Source organism: Carassius carassius, chromosome 8 (assembly GCF_963082965.1).
Source record: "Carassius carassius chromosome 8, fCarCar2.1, whole genome shotgun sequence".
NCBI lineage: Eukaryota > Metazoa > Chordata > Actinopteri > Cypriniformes > Cyprinidae > Carassius > Carassius carassius.
In genome coordinates this window covers 15,407,464-15,428,614 of record NC_081762.1, presented here as the reverse complement: position 1 = coordinate 15,428,614, position 21,151 = coordinate 15,407,464, and the positions used below count along the sequence as shown (strand labels likewise).

Sequence of the window (21,151 nt, the reverse complement as noted above, 5' to 3'; positions counted from 1 at the left end):
ATTTGGGGCCACTCATATTCAGCTGTGAGGGCTTTGTAATTAAATGCAGTTATTTTCACAATAAAATGGATTATTCCTTGCCTTACCATTCCCACTCATGGACTTTTTCTTCCCTTTCTAGAAGCAGATTAGATTGAAGCATTTTGAAGCCGTGGCGAATGCTAGACCATTGCGAGTATTTCACTAGTGTGTTATCAGATTCCATTTCTCTCTCTCTGTCTTTTCATTTTAATAAACCCCAAGCCTGAGCTTTGGTTATAGAAGCGCCTTAGCCTTCAGTTTTTTCACAGTGAACCAAAATTCATAAAGTCACAATTTTGAGATGAGGTATTGGTTTTTTCTTTGAGTATTTGTTTGATGGCCCCTTTACATGTTTACATTTTAGCTCATGGTAGCTTTAGCGCCCGATAAGAAGACGATTATGAAGCCTGGCGCATTTTAACGCATCCAGATAGATAGGATTCCTCCTGGTCCAGTTTACACCAGCTATTAACCACCAATGTTGTTAGCTCTGAGGTAAAGTGCTAAAGAAATTCATTATTTTTCAGGTTTCATTTTCAATTGAGGTCTTTTACCATCTAAATACCATCATTACCATCTTGACAGATTGATTGACGCAATGTTCAATGATAAAAATCACCTTTATCGGCACCATCGTGGTCAGTTATGACAGAAAATAATTTAGCAATTGTCAAAGCAAACAATAACTGAGCTGAAATGTGTAGCTCATGTGCCAAGATAACGGATTTAGCCCTTATTACTCTAACTGAATGGTTTCACAGTAGTTCAAAATAGCACAATTCCAAAATAACTGCGAAAATATTTTTAACATGGTGCTTTTATCAAAGTGCTTTAACACGGTGTGATCTGTGATGTAGACTCTGAATGATGATGAATAATCCCAGTAGTGGAAAGTCTTATAAGGCTTACTAAATGTTGACAGATTATTATATATTTTTTGGGGTGGACTGTCAATTTTTGTGTATTTGAGTACAGCAGCAGTAGTTTAAAACACTAAAGTAATTCCACATCTTAACAGCTGAAAAGAACTCAATTGAAAGGGTGGCCAAGTCACAGTCCTATCTTGAACCTTATAGAGATGATGTGGCAGGACCTGAATAGAGCAGTTCATGCTTGAAGAGCTACCAATCTGTCAAAGTTAAGGCAGTTTTGTATAGAAGAATGAGCCCAGGTTCCTTGACAGTGATGAGCAGGACTCATATAGAATCGCAAGTGGTGATGCTGCCTACAAACATCACGTTTAGTTGGAAATCATGCAAGTTCTTTAAATAGGCGATAATGGAGAATGTTATAGAGACGTATAATTTTTCAAACCACTGTACTGTATATTAATTCCTATGTGTGTGTTATTACACTTGCAACATTTTCTTTCAAGACATCTCGACTTTCTAACAAGATGATTTTGTAACCCTCGTTTTGATTGCTGTGCCTGTGGTCTTTCGCTAGGCAAAAAGTAGATTCTGTCTTGTTTTAAAGTCTGTGGATGATGTATGGTATGGCTTGTATGGCAGGGTATGATTTACAGATGAAACTAAAAATACTATGAGAGTCGTGTCCATAAACTACAGCTTTCTCTTTTAAAAGAAGAGTTTAATGAAAAATTAGGTGTTCAGTAGCACCCTGGTTAGATTTGGGTACCGAAACCCGGTACCAATATGGCACCGGTACCAATGGAACCGATATGCACCGAACCGAATAAGGACGCAGATTTCGGTGCCTCATTTTGATGCCTCTTAAATGCCTGAGCGATCGATTTAAATATTTGTCCTGGTTCTCCGACATGTACACAAGAAGCACGGGCGTCACAGGCTTTTTTAACGGGGCTATAGCATTTAGCGCCATAAACTGTACACAAATTTGCGATCTTTTCAGAGTCAGTCCGCTTAAATATCACATGAAAAGGGTGGCAGATCTGTCTCCTCCACGTCTTTCAGCGCGCTCTTCAATCCACAGACCTCGGCGGAGCAGCGTGAGCAGACTCGAACACAAACAGAGGACACAAGGTGTGCGTTTATCGATAGATTGTTAGAATATCTGTTTATGTGCAGTTCTTTGTCATAAATACAGTTTACAAAAGGTCATGAGGGGGCAATCGGTTTCCCATGTACTCTAAAGTTTTCGCTCTGTTCAGAGCTCATCACACCACAGCTGTTTCCTCCAGCGAAAATCTAGCCCTTAACACATATGAACGAACACATACTTTAATTACACTTATTTAAATATACTTAATCTAATTATACGTACTTTATACATACACTACTGTGCAAAAGTCTTAGTCTTAGGCAGTCTGTTGTCAGACTGCTTGTGCATTCAACAATCTCACTAGATTATTATTAAAATTAATGGCAAAATGAATGTTTGGAAATGTAAACTGATATTTCCTACTGACATACTAAAACAAAAGATATAAATAACTGGCTTAAAACCCTTTTTTGGGGTGAAAATACTAATGTGCCTAAGACTGTAGGCTACTTAACAAACGACATTGTTGCTACTTTATAAAGAATGAGCATACAGTCATTGAACTGATTCAGTGACAGATAGCACTCATTTGAACTAAATATCAGAGTGATTGACAGAGATACAGTAGAAACATTATGTGTAGTTTTATATTAAACAATGACCCAGATCATTAAATACATTTATTAGCCTTATAAGGAAAGTTTGGGAAATGAGAGCATCCAAGGATCGTGTGAATGCTATGGATTTATTTGAAATTTTTTTAATGTTCTTTAATGTTATGCTTTTTAGGCTTTTTATATGTATTTATTTATTTTTATAGAAGTATTGATTTAGGCACCGGTACCATTTTAAAAGTATCAAAATGGCACCAGTATCGAATAAAACCCAATCGATACCCAACCCTAACCCTGGTGTGCTATGCTCTTCCTATTTTACAGATTATTCATTTTACCAGCATGCAGCCGTCTTTCCCAAAGTTTTATAACAGTTTATTTTATTGTACAGTGTAAGTAATGTTATTTTAAAAATTTGGCTTTTACCTGTTTTTGTGGTATTTTTTTTAGCATAATGTCATACATAAATTGTGATTATCAGTAAATGTTCAGAATAAAAAGAGGGATGCTAAATGGGATGCTAAGCCACCAAATTCTACAAAGGTATATTCATATGTAGATAAATGAGCATTTGAATGCAGGCCCATCTGCCAAATTTATTTCCTGTTTTTGTCATAGCTTTATTTTAAGCCACGTTCCTTTGCAGATCCTTGTAGTTACTCATGCATGGCTCTTCCAAAAGTAAGAAAACTTTGTGTGCTATAATTAAAGGCAGATATTCTGTGGAACTGCAAAAACTGTGAAATTTCATATCAGCCTTATTTTCATAGGATGATCGTGAAGTGTAAATGATTGCACCTTATTCATTTGTTCTTACCTTGCGTTTGCAAGGATGTGCACATTACCAAAACTTGTGACAGTTTAATTTGTCATAAACTTTCACAAAATTACAGTTGTCTGTTTAAATTTATTTCCATAAGCTTCTATATTACAGTTGGTGTCCAAATTAAATACACTTCCTGTGTGTAGTTATTAAAATACATAATTTTAAAGTTTGATTTAAATAATTTATTGATAAAAAGTTTGTGTTATTTACACAATAATTCAAAAGTTTGCGATCAGTAATTTTATAAACAGTATATCGCATGAGTAAATCATATTACAAAATGGAAGACCGTTCTTTTAAATGGTAATATTATTTTATAATATTACTGTTTTTACTATACTTGTGATCCAATCAATCCAGCCTTGTTGATTATAAGATACTTTCTTCTTTCTAAGGCAAAGCAGCATCACCATCAGATTTAAGGGTCTTGCACCTGCAAAATCCTGATTTAACCTCTTTTAAGTTTGTGCCATGGCATGCAGTCATAGTAAAGTAACTGTTTATTTGTACACAGTTATTTACTAAGACCTTTTTCTATTAGCTTTCACACATAGCTGATTATCCTATGGGTCATTATCAGCACAACACCTCTGATGTTCAGTGAATTTTACAGCTGATGGTGTTTTAAGCACATTTTTAATTTCAGGCTGTATCGTCAGAGACGTTTTGCAGTTGAACTCAAACGGAATTTATTAATCTTTAATCTCCGATTTATGCATGGTATTAAGGCTAGTAATCCCATTATCCCCTTTCATGTTTATACTAACAGGAACAGAATGTTAAAGTTAACCTCATTACAATTGATCTCAATGGATAGCGTTAACCTCAGATACCATTCAGCAATTGTTAGATGCATACTGTTTACTTAATACATATTCAGAACATCCTTAAAGCTTGCATAATAATATGGCTGCATTTACATTTATTCATTTATACAATGCAAGTTAAAAGGTTACAACAACTGTATATACAAATATATACATAAAAATATTATATATATATATATATATAATATTTTTTTTTTTTTTTTTTTTTTTTACCTCAGTGCTCAGTCCAGTTGCATTGAGATTGACAAGCCTTTTATTTCAGAACCACCTATACATTTTCATTTGGATTGAGATCCAGACACTTACTTGGATGCTCTAGAATATTAATATTGTTTTTATGCCATTGGCTGTGTAGCTTTGGCTGGATGCTTGGGGTCATTGTCTTATTGATAAATCTCTTTCCAAGTCGCAGGTGCCTTTCAGACTCCATCAGGTTTTCCTCTGGGATTTCTTCGGGTCTTCCCAGGGTTTTGCATTAATTTTATCTTCTACTAGGGCTGGGATGCATGAAGGTATATATACCATTGCAACAGTGTAATGTGTCAGCCAGTATCTTTTACATCTCAGTATGGAAATATACCCACTTTCAGCCGGCATGACAGCGTTATTGCAATCATGAGCAAGTATTTTAAAAATAGCATGGAGGAATGTCAATATGAAGAGCAGGATGTGCTTGTCATTAAAAGGTGTTAGCATTTCCAAGTAGGCAGTTTGAATAGGGCTTTTTTTCTTGTTCTTATTCTAGGCTGTTCAATGTGAAGCAGCTGTTTTTGCACAGATGCCAGACTTAACATTTGTTAGGAATAACCTTATCTTTTGGTTTGTGTCCATGAGGTTTCAAATCATAAAAGAAAATATTTAAGTTAGACCTTTCTTTAATAAAGTATGTAATTCAGTATATTATTCAAAAAATACAAATTACTGCATGGCTATTTAATAAGAGAACGATTTCTTTGTTGAGTTTCCAGTGGAAACTAAATTGCTCGACCTTCCTCAACCTCCACAAGTCTTCCAGGTCCTGCCGCAGAGAAATATCCTCACAGCGTGATGCTGCCATCACGGTAGAATGGCATGTTTCTGATATGTTTGGCTTACACTAAACATAATTTAGTCTGATTGCCAAAAAGCTGAGTCTTTGATCTTCAAGCTGGCTTTAGAGTCTCTCTCTAGGATTATTTCAGTTCATAGAGGTTCATAGAGCTCAAATTAAATAAACATCTACAAGGCTCATATCACCTAACACTGTTGTAGTCCTTTATTAGGTGATCTATGTCATAAGACACTCCACATCAATCATACACACAGCAGAGCTCATCAGTAATCATTTTGAGTCCTACAGTATAACAGAAGTCCCACATTTCAAAGACACTAGACACCCTGTAGCAGACAGAGATTGAAAAGGAGAAACCATAAAGGTCATGGCCATAAATAGTGGGATGAAACATCCCAAAGTGGGATGAGTAGAACTGCTGAAGGTAAGGCTTCTTGGCTGAAGGCATCATGGTGTCAAGATGAAGATGAAAGAACTCAAACTGCTCTGCCAGAAAAACTCTACCGGGGTAAAAAAGACCCAAATCAGACAGCATTTTGTCATGCTTGTTCACGATTGCTACATTTTTGTTACCTGCAGGGAACTGGCTTTGCTAAAAAAACTAGTTAAGTTGGTTGGAAAAAAAGGTGTGATGTGGCTAGGAAGGTTACATTTGTCTGCTTTAATATTATTTTCAGACATGGACATCATACAGAGACTGAGTGCCGGATATAAGGGCTTCTATTTTAAGAATATACAGTGATTATAAAAAGTTTTTGTTTCATTTAATCACACATGATGTATTTTGGCTTTTGTGGCACCTGATCAATAGAAAATATTCTTTCATGTCAAAGAGAAGAATTTCTAGTCAGTACTTAGCAGTTGCAGTATTTAGTCTGTGTGGAAGCTGTAGGTCTCTGTCAGCCACATCTGGAAACTGCAGTTTCTCATTCTTTTGTGCAGAACTGCTCAGGATCAGCAGGTTTCATAGAGATCCAGAGGCCACCTATAAATTCTCAACTGGATTGAGACCTGGATTATGCCATGGCCACTCCAGAACATTAACATTGTTGTTTTTAAGTAGCTTTGGATTTTACACTTTGGCTCACTTGAAGACAAATTCTATCCCAGATCGCAGTTGTCTTGGAGTCTCTATCAGGTTTTCCTTTAGGATTTACCTACAGTTTGCAGCATTTATTTAGTTTGTACTGTTGAAGAAGGAAAAAAAGCCAAATTAAGTCTACTGTGGTTAAATGGTGTGAATGAAAGAATGGTATACTGTAGTTAAAGGGTTGGATACTATTTCTGTTCTAGGCATTTATTAGTTTTATGTGCATGATTTTTAAGAGGTTTCTATCATTGACATTTTGCTTTACATTTCATCAAACAATGTTTACTCCACATGCCTTTAGGTTATGGTCTTTTAAAGGTCATTTCATGGACAGATTGATTACTATGGACAGTGTTTTTAATACATAGTACAATGAAATGACAGAATAGTCTTGCATCCTTCAAAATAAATATGCTTTTGGAAGATATTTGTTCTGACCTCATTGTAAGGATTGAAGGTTGTTGTTGTTGTTCTGAATACATTAATCTGGAGAAAAGATCAATATTGCTTTGTGCATTGCACATGGTGAAACTGATGGCCACGAAATGACCTCAAAATGCATGTTTTGCTACTATACTGTCTCACCAGATCTTTCATATTTAGACTTAAGTGTAGAGAGAGTAAATAGACCCCCTATTCAGAATACACTGATGCTGAATTGCTTGTTATTTGGTCTCCAAGTATATTAATATCTAGAAACAAAGGTGAATTTGTTCGCCCCTCTCTTCTAAGCTGCTCTCAGGGAGACTGTTTACTTTAGCTGCATCCATCATGAAACTTGCTAATTAGCATATTATTAGGGAAAGCGATTTGCAAAGATTAATTTAATTTAAAAAAAAAACAAAAAAAAAAACTTTATACTCACTTTTTCTGTTGGTGAATCTGGACCATGAATGATTTGCGTGAAGATAGATGCATTTAGGTAAATCGGGGTCACATTCCCTTCAAAAAAAAATATTATCCCCTATGCATCTACAGCGGCTCAGGAGTAAATGTCGACTGCTATTTTCATTATTACCATTCCAACAACAGAACACCTCAATCGCTTAGGAGTCGACACAATGGCGGACTGATGACAGCTAACTCAGAGCGGGTCTAAGGTAAGACGTCAGTCCAGTCTGTGCTAAAACATAACTGTCAGTCAAACTATCATAGGAGGGGCCTGTATGTGTGATGTCACAAAGAGTTTGGCATCTGAGATCAGCTCGATTTGTGAAAGGGGTAAAGATTTTAATAGATAAAAAAAATCACTGGGAGGATTTTTATCATTATAGGGTGATTGTGTATACACACTGCCAACACACATTTCAGTTCAAACAACTTGCAAAAGTGCATGTAGCATCCAATGACCCCTTTAATATATTTTAAAATGTAATTTATTCCTGTGATTACAAAGTGTTTTTATTTATTTATGCTGCAGCACCTGGGGAGCAGTTGGGGGTTCAGTGCCTTGCTCAAGGGCACCTCAGTCATGGTGTTGCCAAGATTCTAACCCACAACCTCAGTCAAACTCTCTAACTACTAGGCCACGGCATTACATACATTAAATGTATGCTGAGTCTGACTGGATTGGATCTCTGTTTAATTCTACAGGGAGATGTCTAGACATGTACCATATCAAGTTGTATGATTAATTAATGTAGAATGTAATACATGTATCCGCAAAGGCAGCGCTTCAGCTGTAATAACATATGACCTTAATAGGTTTGTGTAAGGATATTGGGAAATAAGGCTTTGAATATTTTAAAGATAGAGTGGCAAAGTTCAAATTGCATTGCAATGTTGTGATATCCCAAACCAATTTTCATGTTTTGTGAGATGATACCTTGTGGTCACGTGAGCTGTTTTAACAAGACCCAAATTTTAGAATGGATTGGGGTTTTTTTTATTGGTCGCCTCTGAAAAGAAATGCAGCAGTTCACCTGAAAATGAAAATCCTGTCATCATTTACCCTTTTGTTGTTCCAAACGCATTTGAATTTTCATCCCTCCATCATTCACAAAAAAGTCAGGATGTCGTTGCTGGTCTTCTCCATAGTGAACGTGAAGAATGCAGATTTGTAAATGTAAATGATGATTGAGGTGTCATTTTTGAGTGAACTCTATTTAATTATATGGTTTTTTGTGTTAATGTAACATCTAAATGGGATTTCAGTTAAAGTAAAAGTGAAAAATATACAGCATGATTGTTCGTTTTGTGAGTCATTCTGTTGTGTCATTGGGTTTCTTTGGTCTTTTGGACTCTTGAATATGGACAGCAACGATGTTTCACCTTACCACCACATTTTTCCATCAAAGAATGACGGTAAAGCAGAACGGTATGCATTCCTCATTTACATATGGACAAAGCATTACCATTTGGGGGCAGAACTCACAGTTCCTCATTAAATTTAATTTGTTGTTTTATGCTGTATTTTTTCCTCACTTTACAGCTCATTTACTCATAACTTTTATTGTAACTCTAAACCTCTGAGGTAGTTATCCCCTTTAAAGTTACAAAAAGCGGCTTTGGCTTACTTAAGAGTGTTGGCAAATCCAACAAAACCTTTTTCTTTAAACTCCTTTACATTTTTCTGAATAAACACATTGAGGATATTTGAGATTACTGGTTAAAAAGCAGCAAGTAGGTTCCAACACTACATTTGCAAGTGGACAGTTTTTGAAAATAAAACCAAAGTTGAGCATATTTTTAAACCTCTGTTTATTTTGTTTCTTAAATAAATTGACTGATTCCTGGAATATTGACTGTGTTTTACTGGACATACAGTAGTATTCATTTGCAGAACATTTTCAGTTCTATTAATTTCAGTTGGACAGGATCAGGATCTAAATGTTTGTTGATGTTGTTTCTGCAGGAGGCTGGAGGGGAGAACGCGGGTCCTCACGCATCTCCTGAGGACAGGAGGGAGAAGGTCCCCAGTCCTCATCTCAGTCAGCTGGTGGACCTGACGGCTAGCGATATGCTTTATGGCTTGGCTGAGAGAGTCGTCGCCACTGAATCACTGTAAGCTACTTTAAACCGCCTTACTTAAAGAAATAATTCAACCAAAAAGGAAAATTGTTTTTTATTGTGTTATTTACCGACCCTTGTTTTTGTTACAAACATGCACACCACATTTATTTTAATACATAAACTATAAAGAAGCCTCTTATGTTTACCAAGGCTGTGCTTTATTTGCTCAAGAATACAGTTAAAACAGAAATATTGTGAAATATAAAGTCAGTTTTATTTTTTATCTGTTTTCTGTTTTTACATACATTTTAAAATGTGCAGAGATTTACTTCTGTAATGGGAAAGCTAAATTTCTAGCAGTCATTACTCTAGTCGTATCACATGATGCTTTAGAAATCATTTTAATATGCTAATCTGGTGCTCAAGAAAACATTATTTACTATTAATTTTGAAAACAGTTGTGCTGCTTAAATTTAAATTTTTTTTTTTTTTTTTTTGAAACCTTGATTTTTTTTTCATGGTTATTTGATGAATAGAAAGCTCAAAAGAAGAGCATTTATGTGAAATTGAAATGATTTGTAATATAAATGTCATTTTTGAACAATTTAATCCATACTTGCTAAATGAAAGTATCATTTTTTTTTTTTTAAATCCTCCCAACTTTGAATAGTAGTGTACATATACATAATGCATATATAGAGTTTCCTTTTGGATGAACAGATGGCATCTGCATCATATATCCAGCTGTGGCGTCTTTGTAGCAGAAAAGGAATGAGACTTGCAAATGAACACATTTACATTAAAAAGCTGGTTGACTCTTGTCTTGTGATCAAGCTCACTGTTGCTAGGTGATGAACGTCTAACCCCAGCAGCCCCTTTCAACCAAGCCTGTCTAACCCAATCAGTCATATCACTGTGGTTGTTATCTAATCAGCAAACCCCATTAAGCCTTGCTTTTCTCCTGATGAGTCTACAGAGGTGGGCTGAACCAGCTTCGCCAACAGCCATGGGAGTTCATTTCATTAAGTGATGTGATTCCGCAGGGGCTGATGTGAGCTACCTGAATTTCCACCGTAACCCTGAAGAGAAAGTTGTCAGGCCTCCAAACCATGTCTTAACTTCCAGTCCTCCTATTTTGACCTGTATCCCGTTCGACTGTTTGTTCAGCAAGACGTTAAGCCTTCACAGAGAGAGTTTGATCCTCCCTATAGTTGCTTTGGATGCATCCAGATGGCGTTCGATTCGTGCCGAGCTTTGTGCTGGAGAACGTTTTCAAAGTCTTAGATAGAAGACGGATCAGGAGATCCAGAGATTAAGCCTGGAAAAGGTTCTTCTCTGGAAAGAATGACTCTCAGCTTTAACGTGATACACAGAAATTCCACCATATTGAGTCATCAAAGCTGTGAAGGTCTCTGCTTTCTTTGTGGAGAATGCACTACACTTGAAACCGCCATTGTTTTTTTTTGTTTTTTTTTGGAGGAGGTTAGTGGCAGTACAACCCCTCTCCATCCTCCCTGTGCACTTTCTTTCTTTTCTTAATGGAATAATCAATGAAGGCTGCAAAGTTTGTGACGATAAGTGACAAAACAGGTTCTCTTGTTAATTTCTGAGAGCTGTGTTTATACAAGCATAACCATGCAAACCTTAGATTATACCCTGTTCCATCAGCACCATGTCTGTTGATACAACAGACCTATTTTTTCTCTTTCAAGATCAAGTGTTTTGAATATAAATATATCAAAAATCAGCTTTTACTCACTTTCACATCCCAGATAAATGATACATATTTAGATGCAATTTACTTCTGCTCTGATCACGATGCACTTCATTCACTGATTACCTTCACATTTATTTTGCCGTTGTAATTAAATCTTCTTGAGAACACATTGTTGGTGGGGGCTCTGTTGTCAGGGCTCTGTAATAAGAAAATTATACTAATATTTCACAACATTGCTGTTTTTTCTGTTTTTCAGTATGAACTTTACATCTTTCTTGAGAAAACATTTATTTGGTATATCAGAGAAAAGCAAACATTTAATTTTGAAAGTTAAACACATTACCTATGTTTCCATCGCCCTGTTTTAATGCGCAGTTTGAAGTATCGCATCAGAAACGAGTGATGGAAATGTCAAATAAAAAAAATAAAAAAATGTTATGCTCTCTTGAGCCGGTTTTTGTCTTGAATAAAAGGAGATGGAAACACATTTGCCGCTCTCAACATGCAATATAGCGTTACGCATTCTGCTTTTAAATCAACTCATTTTTCTTTAGGGTTATATGCAAATATTTGGGCTCTTATTGCTCAATGAACAGTGGGCTGTCATAAGCATAAATGATCTGGTGCCTTATGCATTGTGTTGGTAGGTGGGAACTGACTTTATGAAGTTTCTGGTTGTGCCCAGCCATTGGTAGAAGAAGGATTTTCTTGCATGCAGAATTTTTGCAGCTCTTAATATAGAAGCTCTTATATCCAGCACTCAGTCTCTGTCTATATCTCTTGTCTGAAAATAAAATGAAACCAGACAGATGTAAAGCTGACAAATGTAAGCCTCAAAAAGCCTAGTCAGATCATACCTTATTTTCAGCGCAGTCAGGTCCCTGAGGCTCATCGATATGTAGTGATTGTGTGCCGCTACAAAGATGCAGAAAATGCTCTTATTTGGGCCGTATTTCCCCTGCAGAGTTTTTCTGGCAGAGCAGTTCGAGTTCCTTCATATTCATCTCGACACCATGATGCCTTCAGCCAAGAAGCCCTTTCTTCAGCAGTTCTACTCACAGGTCAGTTTCGTCCTAATATTTATGGTTTCTCCTTTTGAGAACCTTTTCAAGTTTCTAATGTCTTTGAAATGTGTAACCTTTGTTATTGGACTTAAAGCGACTATTGATGAGCTCTGCTGTGTGTATGATTGATGTGGAGATTTTTATGACATAGATCACCTAATAATGGACTATAACAATATTAGGTGATATGAAATTTTAATATACTACAGTGCTTTGAAGAAGTTTATCTAATTTGTTTCAACTACTTAAAATGTTTGTCTTTGCATCTTGGATATTTTGTTTTTCTTAATTGTGACCTTTTCTATGCTATTTTCTCTATAGACTGTATCTACAGCCAGCGAGCTCCGCAAACCCATTTACTGGATTGTGGCGGCCAAAGCCATAGATTACGAACAGATGCTGTTACTGATGGCGGGAGTGAAATGGGACATTAAAGAGATAATGTCACAGCACAACGTCTATGTGGATGTCCTTTTAAAGGTAATGTGTTTGTGAGGCCGTGCAGTGGATTTTATGTGAGGGAATAATGGGTTGCCTCCTCTCTGTTCATTTTCACAATACAGGAAAGCGGGTGGGAGTTCACTTAGACGTGCATCAGTAAAGACCAGCCAACCTTTTCCTTCATCTATAGTTCATTCTTGGCAATTTCTTTCCTTCTTTAATGTCAGTTACAACATGGTTTGTTGAGTTTTAAGCAGAGGTGGGTAGAGTACCCAAAAACTGTACTCAAGTAAAAGTAAAAGTACTAGTCTTGAATAGTTACTTGAGTAAGAGTAAAAGAGTATCGGATAAAAAATCTACTCAAGTAGTTAGTTACTAGTTACTTTGGGTCATATATACTGAGCCTATTTTTATTTAGATATATAGATAAAATGTATGTAATGTATGTGTGCGTGTATAAATGTATATATTTCATCAGCCTTTACTCCAATTTATGTAATTTATTATAAAACCCTGTCTGTTTACTTAAGTAACAGATATAGGTGTCATGCCATAACATATTTTTAATACGACTGACTTTATATTAAATGTGAATTTAACATTGAAAGTTAATGTGATATAAATATTGCTACTAATCTTTCATTGTTCAGAAAGAGAGCAAATAACATTTACATTATTAAAGATAATTTTCACTGACAGTCTAGATTTCAATCACTCTCAGAAACTCCCATTAAAATCACTGAAACTGTTAACACTGTGAAATCAATATCTTAATTATAGATTCGTACACACATCTGCACTTTGTTGTTCCTGCGAGAGAATTCGCCAGAAAGAGGTATTCAGTCAGTGAGCGAGTGAAGGAAGCACCGGCATTTTAGCGATGACTCATCTGAACGCCTCTGATTGGCCAATGCTTTAATAAGCTCAAAAGAATCATGTGTGATTTGTTATAATGCGCAGCGCTGTATAAACGCATCTATCTCTGGCTAAGCGCCAGCAAGCAATCACAGATCTGAATTTAGCAGCTGATAATATGACTCGCTGAACGTACTTGCACCAGTGTGATTGTATTAAAATTAATAAAATCTTAATCGGCTATTTTTTGTCTTTTGGAAGCTGCATTCAACTTGACTCCCCTCTGTTATAAGCCACACACGTACAACAAACTAATGTCACAGTGGTATCGTGTACTGTAATCGAATGTAGCCCAAGTTATTACCTGTTAAACAGTAGACAGCACACGCGGTGTTCATCTAATAAGGATCTCCATCGCTAGCAAATAATAACCTTTGCAGATTTCAATTCAGTGCAGTTCCAGCCACGTTTTCAACGCTCTTTCTGTTCTTAAACGTTACAACTCCGAGTGAACCACTTCAGGCGCTCAGCGCGTGCGGCAGGGAACTGGACGAATCATTCAAACTGATTCATGAACCAATTCACTCGTTTGCCAATTGGTTTGATCGAGCCTTTTAACAGAATTGACTCAAAATAATGAATCATTCGCGATTGAGCATCGCTCATTGCCCAGAGAAAAGTAGACGGCGCGTTTGGAATAAACTGAAGCATTTATAACATTTATTGCATTAAGATAAAGTAACGAGAGGAGCGTCGCCCACAGTAACGAAGTAAAAGTACAGATTTTTCCCCAAAAATTTACTCAAGTAAGAGTATAAAGTACCCATCTTTAAATATACTCCGAAAAGTATTCGTTACCCCAAAAAATTACTCAAGTAAATGTAACGAAGTAAATGTAACTCGTTACTACCCACCTCTGGTTTTAAGAACACTGTCTTACCACAGTAGGAGGGTATTGCTGACATGTCCTATCCACTCATCTGCTGTACTCACCTGACAGGAAGCAGGATGATCGAAATGTGTGGTGTCAGAACGTGTGTGTCAGAAGGTTATCTAGAGGTCTAAAGTTAAGGTTGACATGCTGGGTTTAACTGAGAGAGACAGGCGACTCCTCAAACACAGTGCAAACACTCACTCAAGTGACGGATTTGATTATGGGTTGACTTTACTGATGAGGTGAGGAATATCAGCTTTTGGGTGTTTGGGTCTTTTTTGGGGGGTGTTATTTCTTATTTATCTATGGTTTATATCATCATGTTGAGCAGCATTACCTCTAAAAACAAAAATAAAAATCACGTTATTGTATTTCTCCTGTACACACACACAGTTACAAAATGATATTTTAGAATTATTTTAAATAAATGCAAATGCACATATTTCAGAACATTTAATTAGAAATAATTAAAGTGCGTGTTTGTGTATATCAATGAAGTTAATTTTGCAGCAGATCAGCATATTACAATGATTTTAGAAGGACCATGTGATACAGAAGACTGGATTAATAGCTTCTGAAAATTCAGCTTTTCATCATAGGAATACATTTTTTCTTAAAATATATAAAAATAGACTACAGTTATTTTAATTTGTAATAACTGGACTATTGCAATTCCCTATACTTTGGTATATCTAAGTTCCAAACGGCACACCTACATGTCATTCAAAACGCAGCGGCGAGATTCCTGAAGGGAAAGAGGAAATTTGATCATGCTACCCCCCTCTTAAGATCCCTTCACTGGCTTCCGATTAATTTTAGAATTGATTTTAAAATGTTATTACTGGTTTTTAAATCATTAAATGATTTAGCACCTTCTTATTTGTCCGATCTACTTCATCCCTTCCTTCCCACTAGAGGCCTTAGATCTAAAGATAAGCTCCTCCTTCAGATTCCCACAACCCAGCTAATATCGAGGGGTAAACGAGCCTTTGAAAGTGGCCGGCCAAACACTGTGGAACAAGCTCCCACTCCGTAAGCTTATAAGAGTGTTCTATCATAAATGGTTTTGCTACTATTTGTTTACTTTATAAGTGTTTTGTTTTAAACTGTTTTGCTGACTTTAGTCAGAGTACTTAATCTTTTATTTTTCCTAACTTGTTCAGCACTTTGGTCGTCTTGTGGCTGTTTGTATTTGTGCTTTATAAATAAACTGAACTTGAACTAATAATATTGCACAATATTACTGTTCTTACTGGATTTTCAATCAAATAAATGCAGCCTTGTTGAGAATAAGATATTACTTTTAAAAAACCTACAAAAATCTGTACCGACCCCAATCTATTGAATAGAAGTGTATATAGGTACTGCATACTAAAAATATATAAAAGTATAATATAATTTGTAATTATTTATAAATAGAAATTATTTGTAAGCGATTTACAATTGAGGACAGTGGAAGCAATCAAAATAAAAAAAAGCAATGATATGCAAGTGCTATAACAAGTCTTAGTTAGCTTAACACAATACACGAAATAATTTTTTTTTTTAAATTATATAATAGATAAAAGAAAACAGAATAGAAAAAGAGTAAATCAAGCTAGTGTTAGAGGCCTTTTTTGCTTTTGTTAATTGTATAGTATACAAAAAGAATAGAGAAGCTAGTTTTTTATTTGTTTTTTAAGAAAACAAGCAGTTAGTAAATGAATAGAGTGCAAGGTTAAAAGGGGCAAGTGTTTTTTTTTAAAGAATAGAATTAGAATAGAGAGTGCTAGAGTTTGTGGATTAAATAAAGATGGAAGAGATGTGTTTTTAGCTGTTTCTTGAAGATGGCTAAGGATTCAGCTGCTCGGATTGAGTTTGGCAGGTCATTCCACCAGGAGGGAACAGTTAATGAAAAAGTCTGTGAAAGTGATTTTGTACCTCTTTGGGATGGCACGACAAAGCAACGTTCACTTGCAGAACGCAAGCTTTTAGAGGCCACATAAGTCTGAAGTAATGAATTTAAGTAAATGGGTGCAGAGCCAGTGGTGGTTTTGTTGGCAAACATCAATGCCTTGAATTTTATGCGAGCAGCTATTGGTAACCAGTGCAAATTGATAAACAGATTATAAACAGATTACGTGCATTCTTTTTTGCTGCGTTCTGGATTAATTGTAAAGGTTCAATAGAACTGGCTGGAAGACCTGCCAAGAGAGCATTGCAATAGTCCAGCCTGGACAGAACAAGATCTCGAACAAGGAGTTGTGCAGCATGCTCCGAAAGAAAGGGCCTGATCTTCTTGATGTTGAATAAAGCAAATCTGCAGGACCGGACAGTTTTAGTTGTGTGGTCTGAGAAAGACAACTGATCATCAATCACAACTCCAAAGTTTCTGGCTGTTTTTGAAGGAGTTATGGATATGGTTGATGTGCCTAACTGGATATATATATATATATATATATATATAATTAAGCCAACTTTGAGTTATACTATAATCAGTTTGATTTCTGAATAACTTGTAGCGCCGGCACAGCCGATAAATTCTTATTAACTGAAATAACGCCTATGTGCGTAGTCATGTGCAGTGGACCTTATGTTGTTGAACCCATCCCCACTCACACAGCTGCATGTTTAAAGCGAGATGATTCAGGTTAAGTGCTGCTCCTCTGGGTGCTGTTGTGGAGAGACTTGTGGGATTTGAACTCTTGAATGAAAGCCCAGTACAGCTATCACTGTCCCCTGTCACTGTTGCTATTTCACATGCAGCACATTACGAATGCATGGAAATGGAACGTCTATGTTATAATTTACTGGCCCAATTGTGACTTCCACTGAAGCAAACAAACAAGTTTATGCCTACAACGAGCAGACTTGATTGATTCTGTATGTTTACCCTAAGGTTGCTAGTTAGCTTTCTTCATGCAAATTTGTATTCTTCCTACCATTTTTTACCTCTTGCCTAATGACTGTGTCTCATGAATTCCTCTAGATTGAAAGATCACGGTATCAATTATTTGTCAGGATTTTAATTATTTAAACGGTCAGGCTTTGGGAGTCACATGAATTTGAGGGGCAAGTTTTAAAGGGGCCAGTTATGAACGGACTGAGGGTGTCTCATTCCTTTGCATGTCCACATCTCTTCTATAACCTCTGCTCATTAGCCTATATGAATTTTACATGGAGTTAGGGAGCAATTTGAATGGCTGGCACATATACTGAGACAAAAGAAGGCTCAGAGAGCAGATGGGGTTTCACAATTGAATTATCTCTTTGGCTTGTTTGCTGAGGAAGCTTGATGAATCCCGAAATATGCATAATTATGGGGATTTACATAAGTTCCTGATCCGAGCTGCAAAGTTTTAGCGGGGAATGTAATAGAGCTTGGCTGCTAATGAAGAAGAGGCTCACCTTTGTGCACCCGTTAAGCTGAGTGAAGCCGCTGAGACTGTTTCTCCTGGTGCTATCATTGTAACCCTATGCCAAGTCTGTTTGTTGAAGCCAATTTGTCTGGGTTTCCCAAGTTGACTGAATTAATTATGTAACTGTGGAAAAACTGCAGTGACTCACACTTACACTTGCTCTCTTTAAATTGACCAAGAAAATGGTGTCCAGGTGCCTGGGCCCATAAAGGACATTTACCTATATGTATTGGTAAATGTCACAATTAGGTGCCTGCATTATAGAGCTGGAATGCACTGTTATTTGTTTCTAACAGCCATGTACTGGATGAACCGGTTCTTATTTCTATAAGTTAAAGTAAGCTGTGTATTTTTTTACAGAAATGAAAATTCTGTCATTCAAATGCCGTTTTCAACTTGTATGGTTTCTGTGGAACACAATATAAAATGTTAATGTAAAATAAATTTTCAGCTGTTTTTGTCCAAACAATGCAACAGTCTGGACCCAAACAACATTGGACCCCTTTGACTTTTGTTATATGGTTCGGGGACATAAATGGATATATTAAAGTATCTTCTTTTTCTTAAAGGTATAGTTCACCCAAAAGTTACAATTACCCCATGATTTACTCACCCTCAAGCCATCCTAGATGTGTGTGTGTGTGGGTGTGTGTGTGTGTGTATATATATATATATATATATATAGATATAGATATAGATATAGATATATAGATAGATATATATATAAAATGACTTTTTTCTTTTAGATGAATACAATCAGTTATATTTAAAAAAAAATGTCCTGGCTCTTCTAAGCTTAATAATGACACTGAATGGTGATCGAGATTTTGAAAACCAAAAAGTGCATGCATCCATCATAAAAAACAGCTCCACACAGCTTTTCTGAAGCGAAGGGTTGCATTTGTGTTAGAAATATTCTTGCACAAAAAATATGATTTTTTTCTTAGCTTTTTCTTCTAATTGATTTAAAAGACAGATATTCTGACAATTTCGGACCAATACTGATGACAGCTCAGAAGTGAAATTCCAGTTTTTTAGAATGTAAGTGTGTTAAACCTTTTTGTGCGTTTTTTTATCGTACTGATTTTATTTATATTTTTGCACTGCAAGACTTGCAAGAAATCAAAAACCTTTCCGTTTGCATTGCTTTAATGCTTATCAACATGACTAAGAGCAGATAATCTGATCTATGCTTGCTGTGATTAGTTTCTTGGTATGAATTCTTACACTGTCTCTTGCAGGAACTATAAATTGTAATTAGATACTGCAAAACAGTAATCTTGACACCAGCATTTTTGTGTTCTTCTTAAAACCATATTTCTAAGCTGTAAAATAAACTCGATATTTTAAAAAATTAATTCAGAAGATTAAAGGTAACAAAATAACCCAGACAACTTGCACAGCAGTTTTAGTGCTCTTGGCTTTGTATCAACATTCAAGGTGCGAGCCCCCAGTACATGTAGTCCTTGGCTCTCAATTGAGCCATATGTCATTGTGTTAAGAAAGTTATGGGCGGGTTTTCCTGTCACAAGTGAAAGAGAAATGGGCTCGAGCACAGCTGAATCAACAACTCCGTGAGCAGCCGGCTTATACAGTGCAGGTTTTTGTACGTGGCACGGCTTTATCGAGACATCTGCACTGCAGAGACTGTTTCTTTGTATAGCCTGGATCCTGTAGGTTTGACAACCTGGTACGCCAGTATGGCTCCAGTGAACATTTATAGACTGCTGTTTCCAATTCTTTGATTCTGTGATTAATTTACACCTTTGTTGGGATTTCTGGACTTGTACGGCATTCTAAAACAAAACCGTTTCTAGCCCGTTCATGACCTCTCATCCAGATGGTTCCAACACCACCCAATAAGAACGCTGTGGTTAAGGTGAACGGTTAACAGCAAGCACTGCACACAAGAGAGGAAGCAAAACAAAAAGGTTAAGTGTCAGTGACAACTAAGAGTATCACTATAACGCAATCTTTTAGCAATATAGGTTAAAAAACACATGCAAAGTTCTTAGAAATTTCATTTTGTTTTGAAAAACTTTCATGACGTTTTCAAGAAATCAAGTAAAAAGTAATCTTATTTCCTTGAGTATACTAATTTTTAGTTTTAAAGGGTTTTTCAGAAATATTGTGAATTATTTATTCAGAAGTCATATTTTTGAGACTTTATATTCAATGGGTTGTGAGAGTTTTATAACCCTGACATTGATCAAAATATTTTTTATAAGAGGTGCATTCAAGTCATTCCATGTATGAATTCCATTTGTAAAGTTTTTATTATTTTTCAGTATTTAATTATGAATCTTTTTAGTTAATGAATAGATCCAAACAAAACATGAGCGGCATGACATTGACCCATATGTCGTCATCTGTTTTCTGCAGGAGTTTGAGAAGTTTAACCAGAGACTGGGAGATGTGTCGAAAATAGTTCGGATTCCTTTGCCTGTGTCCAATGTCTTATGGGAGCACTGCATCCGTCTGGCTAACAGGACATTAGTGGAGGGGTAAGTGGGCTACCAGGCCTAACCAAATGGGTGTGGATTGTCTATAAGACCACCTGCTCTCAGATAAATCATCCTACCACAGAGTGTTTTTATTGGAGTACTGGCCATCACAAACAACTCAGCCCTTTCCCAAACTAAGAAAATAGCTTGCAGGAGCAGTTGGATCACATACAGGCCAAAGAACCTCCTATTACTGTTACAATACCACTTCACATTGGTAGTATTGATTGAACTAGGTTTTATAGTGCTTTCTATTTTATTTTATAAATCCTCTTACGATATAAACACATTTATCCAGTAAATTTACCTTTAGTCCACTTACTCCACTTACTGTTCTCATTATTACCTTTCAGCTTCTCTTCAAGGATTTGCCTACATTGTCAAATATTTTATATATACTTTATTAAATATTATACATTGCCAAATTGTTGTCGCATAGTTTCAGTTCCTCCTGTTGAAAAGCAACCACAGAATACGGGGTTGTCACCATCTGTTGCACTGTATTTGGGGTGCCAAACACAGCACTCCAATTTCAGGCCAAAGAGCTCAAGTTTAGTCTTCTTCAGACCACAAAATATTCTTTCAATAGATTTCATGTTTTGTCACATGGCTTCTAGCTAATTCCAGGCTGACTTTATGTTGGCCTGTCTCAAAAGTGACTTTCCTCTGGCTGATCTCCCAAAGAGGCAAAAGACATCAAATGCTCAACACTTGCTGTTGTCTAGACTGTTTTTCCCCTTTCATTCAAACAGCTCTGGAATTCCATGTAGTCTATCTGACATCTTGGTCATTTTTCTTACAAATGCCCTTTTTTTTTTCCAGTTGCTCGGTTTTGTAAGATGGACTGACCTTAGAAGTGTTTTGGTTGTGCCGTGCTCTTTCTGTTTTACTTTAA

At 36.3% G+C, this 21,151-nt stretch overlaps 1 protein-coding gene across 4 annotated transcripts in view; it reads left to right on the top strand.

Moving 5' to 3' along the window:
- The window catches only part of vps50 (VPS50 EARP/GARPII complex subunit), a 136,599-nt gene that overhangs the window by 103,798 nt on the left and 11,650 nt on the right, over positions 1-21,151 (top strand). For 2 of the 4 annotated variants that reach the window (XM_059556447.1, XM_059556446.1), the window contains 4 exons: positions 9,246-9,394; positions 12,025-12,121; positions 12,446-12,604; positions 20,135-20,256. In XM_059556447.1, the coding sequence (XP_059412430.1) occupies positions 9,246-9,394; positions 12,025-12,121; positions 12,446-12,604; positions 20,135-20,256 (527 nt within the window). Of the gene's footprint in view, positions 1-9,245; positions 9,395-12,024; positions 12,122-12,445; positions 12,605-12,687; positions 12,806-20,134; positions 20,257-21,151 lie in introns of those variants that run through there. The other 2 variants (XM_059556449.1, XM_059556448.1) reach the window with 2 other exon arrangements.